The sequence below is a fragment of the Teleopsis dalmanni genome, chromosome 2 (assembly GCF_002237135.1).
Source record: "Teleopsis dalmanni isolate 2A chromosome 2, ASM223713v2, whole genome shotgun sequence".
Lineage (NCBI taxonomy): Eukaryota > Metazoa > Arthropoda > Insecta > Diptera > Diopsidae > Teleopsis > Teleopsis dalmanni.
Window position 1 is genome coordinate 43,676,340 of NC_051847.1, and position 13,243 is coordinate 43,689,582.

The 13,243-nt window shown below is 28.3% G+C and overlaps 1 protein-coding gene across 1 annotated transcript; it reads right to left on the reverse strand.

Annotated features, from left to right (window-relative positions):
• Positions 1-7,614: 7,614 nt before the first annotated feature.
• LOC119682973 (cytochrome P450 6a8-like) lies at positions 7,615-9,253 on the reverse strand. The gene is made up of 2 exons (XM_038096558.1): positions 8,167-9,253; positions 7,615-8,098 (listed from the first exon to the last, which is right to left on the reverse strand). The coding sequence occupies exons 1-2, from the start codon at positions 9,245-9,247 to the stop codon at positions 7,665-7,667; spliced, it is 1,515 nt and encodes a 504-aa protein (XP_037952486.1). The 5' UTR covers positions 9,248-9,253; the 3' UTR covers positions 7,615-7,664.
• Positions 9,254-13,243: the final 3,990 nt, after the last annotated feature.

Consider the following 13,243-nt stretch of genomic DNA (forward strand, 5'->3'; position numbering starts at 1 on the left):
GTTGTAACAGTTTATTTGTTATTATATTACTGTGCTCATTATAATAGGGTTTAACAATTGAGTTTAAAGGTCGCTGAATTTAATAGATCTAAACAATTTCAAAAGGTACTGAATTTTATGGAGCCAAATAACTATTCTATAAATCCAAAGAACGCTGAGTTTTATGGACCTCAAAAATAACTATATCAAATTCTAATGGGATTTAATTTAATGAAATGAATCAACTACTACATCAAATCAAAACAGCGATAAGTTTTTATGGTGTAAAACACAACTATATGTTATCAAACTCAAAGGGCACTGAGTTTTATGGAACTAAACAACTACTCTTTCAAATCTAAAGGCGGTGAGTTTTATAGAGTGAAACAATATATTATATTATTATATTCAATGAGCTCTGAATTTCGTGGAGTAGAAAACCTATTACTTCAAATATAAAGGTCGCTGAATTTATAAAATTAAATAGCTACGTTGTCAAGTTCAAAGACTGTTGAGTTCTATAGAGTTAAAAACTACTGTATCAAATCTAACGCTGATTTTTATGGATTAAAACAACAACACATAGTCTTTTAAGAAATGTTCTTACTCTAGATTTAGACTGTTATATGCAGTGTTTTATAGATAGCACCCTGCTATTGCTATTGCTATTAGTATCTACTATCTTCTGTATCTAAATATAAAAGCGCTTCCTTATCTATAGAAAAAAAATAACAAAATACTGAAATATAAAATTACACAAACATTAGAAGAACACGCACAATATATTCAGTAAAATTCTTGCATTAAAAGCATAAAAATGCACAAATTTAGCCATAAATGAATGCATAAAATACATAATTCATATGATATATTAAATAAATGAAAACAACAACAAAATAATAAAGAATTGAATATGAACATAATGAGCTCTGCTGTTTCTACAAATTTTATTTCAATTTGGTATTTTTTCTGACTTGGCCATAAGGACCGAAGCTGAAATTGTCAATCATGGCATTGTACATGTACGACAGTTCCAGGCTAGCTATGCCTGAGAGTTTAAACTAAACAAAACCCTATTTGGACATTGTACAAAACTCATTTCGCCATTTTGATGGCTAATTTAAGCGTCACATTTGCAACGCACATTCAGGCGTAGGAATCGGAGAGATATTTATGAACAGTGCCATAGTTGCACTTTTTTTTTTTTGTTCTCTAAAAGTAACAATTTATAGATACATTTAAAGTTAACTATTTATTAAAAAAATGAATAATTCATAATATATGACTCCCTTTACTTTCTGTGTCCATCGTACGACCCTGCTTTTAATATCGTTTATTGATGTTTGTGGGCATTCATGAATCCATTTCGCATTTCGCAACGTACAAAGCCAGTCAACAGACATTTTTATACTGATTGTGGCTTTTGTTTGTTGCACTCTTTGATGAGTTAAGTTTCAGGCACGTTCGAATAAAATAAATTTCATAGAATTCCTTTGAAAAGTATGAAAAATCATAATAAAAATTCAAAGGCTTGTTAAAATATGGCATTTTATGCTAACCTTAATATTTTTATGTTTATTTTGTACTAGGAAATATTTTTGACTTGATTAAACATTATTGTTGATTTTTCAATTTTTTTGATTTTTTTGATTTTTGCAATTTTTTCAATTTTATTGAATTTTTTTGAATTTTTTTTGAATTTTTTCAAATTAATATTTGATTTCTTTGCCAGCACAACAAACTTATTTATAATATATACAAACATATATGTATAGAAATGTATTTATTATGCGCCTTTCAATGCTGCCATTAAGCAGCAAATTATTTTTGAATGCCTCCAAAAAAGGCTGCTGCAGCTCAGCAAATGAACATAAATTATAAGCGAGACAACAGCAGGAATTCATTTTAATGTGAATGTTCTTTTGAGGATCTACATATGTTGCATGCAACATTTATTCGTTTTATTCGTTTCTGTAGCGAACATACAATGTTTTAATTTTTGTTAAAAAAATGCGTAAACATTTTTGTGACTTCAACAAAAAAAAAATAAAGAATAAAAAATGACTTGTTGAATTATGACTTCAGAGTAAAAATTCATAATATCTTTTCTTTTTAATATTTTTAAATTAATTGCCAATTTTTGCGGTTTATAAAAAAGCTTTTAAAGTTATTGGTTCCCGATATCCTGCTGTGACAATTCCTGAAATTAATAAAATTCGTTCATCAGTGCCTTTATTAACTCACATTAACATTTGTATACCTGCTCAATCAAAAAACTTTAATATAATCAACAAAAAAATGTGGAGAGGATTGGCTACCAGCTCTACAAAGATATTGTGAAAAATTGTTTTATTCAAGTTGAGGACATTTATAACATATTAACAAGGTCTCTACTTATACATTAAAAAAAAAAAACCACATATAACAAAATATCTTATTTTAAATCGATTTTTAACGAAAAAGAACTCAACTTTTAATATAAACTATTGTTTTTGAACATATTAACAAAGTCCCTACCTATATATTACAAAAAAAAAAATAAAAAATATCTTATTTTAAATCGATTTTTAATGAAAGAAATTCAACTCCTAATATAAACTATTGTTTTATAAAATAATAACAAGGTCTCTACGTTACCTATATAATAAAAAAAAAACAAATCTATCAAATTATCTTATTTTAAATTGATTTTTAATAAAAAAAACTTAACTTTTAATATAAACTATTGTTTTTGAACATATTAACAAGGTCCCTACCTATGTATTACAAAAAAAAAAATAAAAAATATCTTATTTTAAATCGATTTTTAATGAAAGAAATTCAACTCCTAATATAAACTTGTTTTATAAAATAATAACAAGGTCTCTACCTATATATTAAAAAAAAAAAAACAAATCTATCAAAATATATTATTTTAAATTGATTTTTAATAAAAAAAAACTCAACTTTAAATATAAACTATTGTTTTATAATAAGGTCCCAACCTATATTTTTTAATAATTAGGTCCCAACTTATATATTACAAAAGAAAAAAAGACGAATTTTTCAAAATATCTGATTTTAAATTGATTTTTAATAAAAAAAACATAACTTTTAATATAAACTATTGTTTTATGACATAATAATAAGGTCCCTACCTAATATATAGGAAAGAAATTCAACTCAATATAAAATAATATATAATAATATATAATAATATAACATACAATATAATATAACAATAATAATAATATAACATAATAATTAATATAATATATATATATAAACTATATTGTTTTCAATAGAGAGAGTTCTTATCAAACAGTAGTGAAATTGTAACAACAAAAATTTTTATTTATTATTTTTAATTAATTTAGTTTTTGGCTAACAGCTGTTTCGAGTAATGCCAAATACCCATCATCACTGGTCTTAGCATTATTTCCTAAATTTAATTATTCGTAAATCATTTTTTGAGACTGCAAGCACCAGGGGGTTGAACTCTTGCCCTGCTAAATTTAAAGCTCAGAGACTGTGTTCATTAGTTAACTGGCCTATAGTTGTACTTAACTTGTATTGTTTGAACTTATAGTTTTGCTAATTTGCTGTGCAAGTTCATTAACATAATTTTATAAACAATGAATGGGTGCTTAACTGTTAAATCATATTTGTAGCTAATTTCAAATGAGATATTAACAATTTTTAGTGAGAAATCAATATATCCATACTACTATGTATATATACACATTTTTGTATGTGTATGGTCATTCTAAAAGAGTGACAGTTACTCTAATATTTATAAGATTTTTAAAAGATATAATTCATTTCATTAAATCAAATCCGATATTATGTACCTTTTTAAGCAAATGTTTGGTCCATTTTTTTAAATTTTTATATGCAATAAAAACTCATTAGTATTTCTTAATCGACATCAATTTGAAGCTTCACGAACTACATAACACCAAATAGAATAGGAGTAGTAAAAAGAAATCCATTATTATTCCATAAAATTAAAGGTTTATTTACTATAATTAGAATGATTCGATTTATTTCAAATATGCGCCGTTTTATTCAATAAATTATTGATATTTTGAAGGTGACTTCATTCTGTATCTCTCATAGAACTCCTCGTCACTATTGACGAAAAATTGAGACATTAGATTTTCACAATCCTCTCTTGAAGCGAATTTTTCACTTGGTACCAGGTTTGGACTATAAGATGGTTGCATAAGAATTTCCCAACCAAGCTTCCGAAGCTTTAGACGAGTCATTATCGATGTATTTGGCCTGGCGTTATCCTGATGGAACTCAATTTCGCTCCTATTACCCAAATCTGGCTGTTTATGGGCGATTCCTTTAAAAGCTCCAATAGTTGATAGTACAGTTTCAATTTAATCAAGTTTTCTTAGTACGAAATCTTATCTTTCTAACGCCATTTAGCATAACCTGATTAAATTTATACAACGCGCGATACGGGTAACAAAAGCCGTCTATTGGAAATATAAAGGATTTATTTTTATCAAGTTTCAGCTATTAAATCTTACGTTTGGCTAAAAAGTAGGTCAGTAGATGAAGATATATAAGTTATGTACACTTGATGTATACATTTTATATATATTCACATATATTTATATTTTACATATACATATATATGTATTTTGTGTTCAGAAATATTATTGTACCCAGACACCTATAAAATAAAGAGTTAGGAATTAATGTCATCCTTTTAAGTTTTATTCATTTACTGCAATTCTGTATCCTATGCAGATACTTTTGAATAGCAATGTTAAAATAATATATACAGTTTGCAGTATTTGTAATTGATTTAAAATCAATAGAAATTTATCTCTATAAAACAATTTTAACAATAATAATGATTAGATTTTCCATTACTAAAGAAATAAAAGGCTATAGAAAATAATCATAAAATCCTCAAATGAATAAAAAATCATTTTTTTTAAATAACATTTGCCATTTGCCTAATGGCCACATAAAATATGTAACAATGCACATAGCTATTTAAAATAATTCCCTAGAAATCATTCGGATATTCCATTGATCAATATTCTTCTCCGAAGATATTATGATAGCCTTAAAGTATGATTATGCACATATTTACTCAAGTTGACTAAAAGACCAAACCGCTTACACTCTTTGTGCAATTTATCATGATTTATCTGCTTCCTTCCATGATTAAACATAAAACAGTAGTAGTGAAAAATATATCCAGATATACAAGGGCGGGCAAACAAATGCACAAAACAGCTATGGACACAAATCAATCACAATTGGACAAAAACTCATCCTTTTAAAAATGGAATTTGACAAAAACTACTACACTTACTCGCAAAACTTTGAAGATGGAATACTATAAAAGCTCCTACTACTAGTGCTGGGGCTGCCGCTGATGCCGCTACTGCTGTTATCCGAAAAGATACAAAACCAGTAAAGTTTAAATTTGCACAATTTAAGCAGATTTAAGTGCAAAAACAGAGATATAAGAAATGCATACTTGGCCAAATGGCCAAATGGAAACATGGCACCAGTATGCGCGCTACTAATGGAAAAGTGTAAAAAATGGTAATTTTAAAGGCTGCTGCTAATACAATGGCACTTGGGTACAAATGCACTAACGAAGCGACGAAGCTGAGGCATTCTGGTTAGTGGAATTTAAAGCAAAAAGTCGAGATTTATCCGATAAATGTGACTGAGCAACCGCAGAACGTATGCGTTCCCTAAATGGCATAGCATTACATTTCGTATGCGGACACAAGACACTGATGAGTGCAATCAAGTGTTAAATAATTTTTTCTTTCTTCCTATTCCTATTCCTGTTGTTTTGTTTTGGTTTTCACCATCAACAACTGGCCAGATACACAATAATTGCGTTGATGGATGGCACTGAAGAGGTTAAAGGAATAGCCTTAGCTGTTGTGTAGCGCGCTGTAGTGTTATGTAGTTTGGGTAAAAACTAAAAGGAAATGACATACCATAGTCCATCGTTCATCGTCCATCGTCCATCGTCCATTGGTCAATGGTTTAAGTGGAAGTTAGTTTTTATGCGCATTTTTAACTCCTCGTATTCTTAAAGTATATTTTCAACTTTCCTTAGAATTTTACTACTAAACAATAGTAAAGAATTTTTATTGCAACTAAAGTTGTTTGTGCCACAAGGCTTAAATAATTTTTATTTAAAGGAAGTTTAAATTTTTATAAACTTGTTACTTTGAATTAAATTTATACTTTTTTATGCTCAAAAAAAAAAGTAGTAATTTTTATGTTTTGTTCGGTTTACGAGCTATAATATATAATATGAGAAAAATATATTAACAAATTTTATTATTTAATTTTGAAATTTTATTATGAAATAACAATAACTTCCGAGGTACAATAAAAATTGTAGCTCATTTAACTATTTCCAAAAGGACTAACATTACTGCCTTTTAAACTTTTAACTTTTATTGAGGGTTCATTGCTAATGAGTTTAAAAACAATTTAATTACCAAATTAGTTTGTACTTTATTAGTTGCTGTGATTATATTGTTCTTAAATATATAGAATGTATAAATATTTTTTTTCATTGGTTTATTTACTAAATCTTTCTAAATAGAAATTGATAATAATTAGGCGAATCTTAAGAAACTAACATGTATGCTATTGAGTTAGTGTATTCATATATATCAATGATTTATACCTTCTGCTCAAAAAGTACGGATTTTGTTGTTTGTTAACTACTCCTTAAATAATAGACTTTTTTCAAAAAAAATTTTTTTTTGTTATGTTGGTACACCCCTTCTTGACATATAGTACAAATTTGAGCGCCATCTGTCAATTAGTTTGTTTACAGCAGCTGTTAATGTGAAACTACCTCAAGTGCATTTAGCGATTCTTTCTATGGAAAATTCTTGTTGTACGCAATTTTTTGACCAAACACGGCACCACTGTCATCGCTCAGGCACCATAGTCCCCAGATCTGAATCCGTGCGACTTTTTCCTGTTCCTGAAACTCAAATGGCCTCTTTGTGGTAAGCGTTTTGAGTCGATTGAATTGGTAAAAGGAACCTACGAAGAGTGTATGGAAGATTGGGTTAAGCGTTGGCATATGTGTATCGCTTCAGAAGGAGCATATTTTGAAGGAGATAAAATAAATTTGGAATAAAATTTAAATTTGTGTGTCTTATTTACAAACTCCGGGTACTTTTTGACCAGAAGGTGTCACACATTTCTTTTTTATTTTTTTGGACCTCGTATATGAAGAGTCTCAGGGATTATATTCAAATTGTTGATTTTAAACTCGTAGTATTATAAATTACTATTGTTAACTGTTACATTTACTTATTATATTTTAATTTTATATAATATAACTGCAACTGATATAGACGTCATCATACGCTTATACGTATATAAACAAAATAACTACGACTATCCTTTAAATATCATTAAACAAAAAACGAAATACTTGAATAAATAAACATTTATAACGATTTATATTGTAAATTAACATGAAAATATGTGTAGGTATGTATATAAATAATTATGCGATATAATAGCATATAAGGTAAGATGGCATTTATTAAGTCAATTTACAATATTAACAAAAAAATAATATATCAACACAATGTATATATATAATTATTTGTTATATCTTTGTAAAAATTTTTGAAATAGAATTTTCATTTTTATAATTAACTCGTTAATATTACAATATTTCACTCATTCACAATTCCACAAATCTTTTCAGTTTTTAAGTAAATTCCATTTTTACTACCCATAAAATATTTCTTTGGATTGTATTGGAGAGGATTTTCAGTTTTCTTCGTCGGCAATATACGATAATTCTGCAATACCATTACCAAACCGATCATAATAACCAATCTACTAAACCTAATACCAATACAAGTATGAGGTCCATCGCCAAAGGGTATATAAGACATTGAGTTACGTTTTTCCACTTCCGATGGAGAAAATCGTTCTGGATTAAACTCTTCTGGGTTTGGAAATAATTCAGGATCATGATGCAATGCATCGATAGGTATCACTACATCCATACCTTTTTCAATCACGTGATTTGTATTCGGTATAACATAATCCTTAATTGCTCTGCGTAATGTAAATGCTACGATAGAGTATTTTCGCATAGTTTCTATATAAAAAAATTAATTCAATATAGTTTCCTTTTTTCGTTAAAATATATCTAATTTTAATACTTACCATTTAAAACTTTTTCCATATATTTCATTTCATTCATTGCTTCGTATGTAAATTTTCCTTCATAACGTGCAAGTACTTCCATAATTTCCTCTCTAAGTTTATTCTGCACCATTTGATTCAGACCCAATTCATATAGACAAAAACTCATTGTACATGAACTCGTTTCAAATCCGGCAGTGAAAAATACATATGCTTGTGCTGTTATTTGCTCCATAGTTATAGGATCTGCCGTATCTGAATTTTTTAAATCTATAAGCAGGTTTAAGAAATCCTTTCGTTGTGTTCCAGTTTTCTCACGATATGTTACAGTTTCACGAACAATTCGTAAAAAAAATTCTCCAACATCATCGAAATGGAATTTCATACCCAATTTTCTTGCCAAATCCGGATAAGAAACTATAAACGAGTGCACAAACCAATTGTGTCGGTAACGGAATCCTTTTATACCCATCACCTTGAATTCTGCTTCAGGATTCGTGAGACTATTACAATTTAAACCGAAAGCAATACTTCCGATGACATCTACTGCATATCGTGCTATTAAATCCGCAAACTCAATACCCATTTCAAATGAACCGGATTCATGTGCATCTCTCATAACTTCAACTAATTGGGTGGCAACATCAACTACAGTTGGAAACATAAATTTCATTTTTCCTGAAGTAAATGTCGGAGTAAGTTTAACTCGCATATTTCGCCATTTTTCATAATCCAAATGCATTATACTTGCTGATATCGGATCATCCTTCTCATTATAATAAGTTCCACGATTGGGAAAGTACTCAAAATCTTTGATGAGTACATTTTTTATAAGTTCCAAATCGAGTATGACGATAAAAGACCGTAAAAATAGATAAAAACCAACATATTTTGCTTTTCCTTTGTATTTGTTGTAATATTCTCGAAAAACTAGAAATATTGGTTTGGAAAGCCTCATTTTGCGAAAATTACCGAAGATAAGGTCCGGTTTATCGTGCAAAATACCACGTTCTGCGAAATAGGAATATCTCTTACGTAACAGAAGATAAATTCCTAGGAGGATAAATGCAATCGAATAAATTAAGACTAAGAGGAATTCCATAGTAATGTTTTGCAAATAGATTAACTAAACGAGGACTGATGGTGTGTAGACAGTTGAAGTATTTATAAACGATAAAGATGTGATTATAACATCAATTATAAACAATTAAGGGTAAAAACTATTAATGTTTTTATGAAACAATTATTTTAGATTTGTATATAGTGGAACTACTGCATATGGCACTACACCTTAAGAATATGTATTAAGCATTGTTCAGATGTAGTTTATATTGCTAATTGATTGCTAATATTGACTAATACTGATTTTCTGAAAATGTGGGATACTTATGCACATATTCATCATCCTTTTAAAGCACTTTATAAATTTAAAATATTAATGTCAATTTTAATGTGATACTAAATTAACTGAACATAATCGAAACCACATAGCCATTTTGAAATAAAGTTTTTATAGAATATTATAGATTTGACCTCTGTTTAATGATACAAATATAGGAATAAGCAGTCGTGCATGAGTTGTAATATATTAAAGGTTTTGAAAAGAATTTTGTGGTATATTTGAATAATGTCTAAGATATTTCTTAAAGTCTGTAAACTTTTATTTGAAACCAAACACGACCATTTAAAAAGACCAAGGCATAATACGTTTTTCTGATAAATGCACATTATGGGTTGGAATGTCGATGACCTATGTGATTAATCAAGAACGATTTAGTAAAAACGCGAGCCATTTCATTGTAGCAAGCAATATTTTCTCTTAAGTTTTAGGTTTCAAAAAACTGCAAAAAAATAAGTATCCTATTCTCTGATACTCCAAAAGTAACACGAATTCCACTTTCTCAATAACATCTGCAACGTTTTCGAAATAATATGGGTATTTTCGTGCATCATTTCTTTAAAATTGTATCTTTTTTTACCAGAAATTACCTCTTAAAATAGTACATAATGCAATAAACAGGTAGAAACAAAAAGAAAAATAAAAACAGATAATAAAAAAGATAAAAGAATTGTGAATATATTATATATGATGATGTCACATTAAGCTGGTATAACCTTTCATTTTAATCTGGATACCATGGAACCCAGGAAGCAGCGGTTGTCTCATTAGATTCCAATGCTTATACAAATGCGTTTTTTTTTGGCAGAATGAAGCTCTAACTTCAGTGCTTTTGGAATTCTAAAGTCGTTTTAAATATTAAATATATATCATATATTAAATATATGATACCACGGAGCTCTGGTTATTTGACTAAGTAGTCTCTTTCGTACTCCCTGTATTTTCTTGTTGTAAAATGAGTACCCCAAGTTCCATAGTTTAATACCATATACTCAGATAAGCTTAATGATTGAATTGTTAATTAAAACGTTATTTTCTAAGTATAATTTCGAATTCCTGGTAATAAGATACTATGGTATATTTGCTGTAATTACAATTTTACTTAATTTTTTTTACTCTTCATTTGCTTAGTCTATCTAAATCTTTTGTCAAGATGAATGCCAAAATTTTCATCTAGTTTAATTATGGTTAATAATTTAATTATTAAACATAGCAAGAGGACATGTTTCCTTGCGCCACGTGAAAGAGTCCTGCAAACTTTGGTGTCCCATGGCTTCTTTTCAAAACTTAAGTAAACTGAGAGACCGGTCATTGTAGTTCCATATCCTGTTCCATATATATTTTTTTAATAATCGATTTTTGGAAATTGATATTAACCACTTCATAACAAAAGAAATGTAGATAGATGGCATTTCTTTCACAGATATAGTAGAATTTAGATACAACTCCTACTGTAGATAAAATTGCTATTATGTTAACAGCTGTTACTGTTGCTAAATTTGTTGTAGTTGCTGCTCTTGGTTCAACTATTGTTAACCTCCACCTTCCGGTAGCGAACGATCAATTATAATATATAATTATAATTAAATAATTAATGATGGTTATTAAAAAAAGTATGCGTTATGTTTTAAACTAGCTGTAATTATGAATTCTACAATTATACGATGCAATGGGTTTTTATTTATATTGGTTAAACTTTTAAACTTTGATTCCTCTCTAAAAACTGATTATATAAAAATGAAAATAAATTAATAAAATTATAATAAATGATTAAAATTAAATCTAATTAATTAATAAATAAATGAGTAATTTCATTTGTTAAAGTACTGCAAATTGTGTCTATTTAACACCTTCATAAGGATTAGAAAAAAAAACTCTTAGTACACTTCTATTTTCTAGAAAAACATCTAAGCTACTGCTTCTTCTTATTCTCAATTTACCATCAATTCTGAATCTTATTGAAATAGAATGAAGTAATAATTTCTGATCACATATAATATATACTTTCTGCTCAAATAGTACCCGAATTTTGTTTTTTGTAACTACTCCTTAAGTAATAGACCTTTTTGAAAAATTATTTTTTGTTATATTGATACACCCTTTCTTGACATATGGTACGATTTTTACTATAAAAAATACTTGTTGTACGCAATTTTTTGACCAAACACGGCACCACTGTCATCGCTCAGGTACCATATTCGCCAGATCTGGCGTCGTGCGGCATTTTCTTGTTCCCGAAACTCAAATTGCCCCTTCGTGGTAAGTGTTTTGAGTCGATTGAATCGGTAAAAGAAAATTCACTGAAGGAACTAAAAGCCATAACTGAACGGGCCAACGAAAATTGTATGAAAGATTGGGTTAAGCATATGTTGGCATATGTTTTTGAAGCAGATAAAATAAATTTGGAATAAAATTTAAATTTGTGTGTTTTATTTACAAAATCCTCAAAACTTTTTAACAGCAAGTAAATATGCATTTATTTTATTAAAATATTACAAAACCATATTGAGTACCACGCCGCTGCACCACCATCTTCTGAGCACGAGTATTCACTACCGACAGTCAAATTTTAATCCAGATGAAATAGATTAAATGGAAAAGTGAATCTCTATATTTGCCAACATTACAATAGCGACTAATGCCAACACATTAGTAAACCATGAAGGAGTGTATATATTACCCATAACCCGATAGTGGGTACAACAGCTCTTCCAAAAACTTACTCAAATGCAGGAACGCTATTGCCTCACTCATAGTCAATGTTCAGATAGGATGCTCTGACAGAAAATTTTTTAGCTTATTTTCTAGATTTTCAGGGCCATCGAGTTAATTTTAAATAGATATGTTTGATATTATTTTCTGCCTTAAAAATTTTCTTGTTGACTTGTTAAAAAAAACTGCTTTGGTTATATTTATAAAAAAAAAACTCGATATTTTCAACTTTTAGTTAAAGTTTGTATCCAAAAAGCAGTCTCTTATGTTCATAAAATATGAAGAAAAATATTTTTAATAAACCTTAAGTTTTTCTTGAAAATTACATTATTGGCAAAATGTAATAATATATTTTGTATCCTTAATTTTTATAAATTTCCGCTTGGCCTGATAGATATATTCAGCATAAATTATATCATTAGGTCAATTTTAACAAATACGAATATTGTATAAATAAACTCTATTAGACCCCAAAGTGCACATTTCATTTGTTTAGTAAATTGACTTAACAAAGGCAATGTTGTGTCACAAATTGAAAATGGCTTTATTTTATTTGGGAAAAAATTGTAAATTTTGTTATGAATAATATTTTAAAAGTTTCCTGTTTTCTTTTTCCAATGGATTTTATGGTACGTTTTTGTGATGAAAAACCACAGACAAATTAATTTTGAAAGCCACAGAAAAATATTCTAATGCGGGTATTATTTTTCTTATTTTATGGACAAAACTTTTTTTCTCTACCATTATTTGTCATTTTATATCTTTTCATTTGAATTGGAAATAAGTAAAATGTGAGATACTTCGGTTGGTGTTGTTTATTTCATAAGCCACGAACAAAGCAAGCGTCACTTGGAATCTATCGACTAAAATAAAATTTATGCAATGTCCTAAATAACAAAGGACGTAGTGTAAATATTATTCTAAATGTTTAAGTTTTTTCTTATGTTTTATATTCTGTTTAATTTTTTAAAGTTTCTTTCTTTTAAT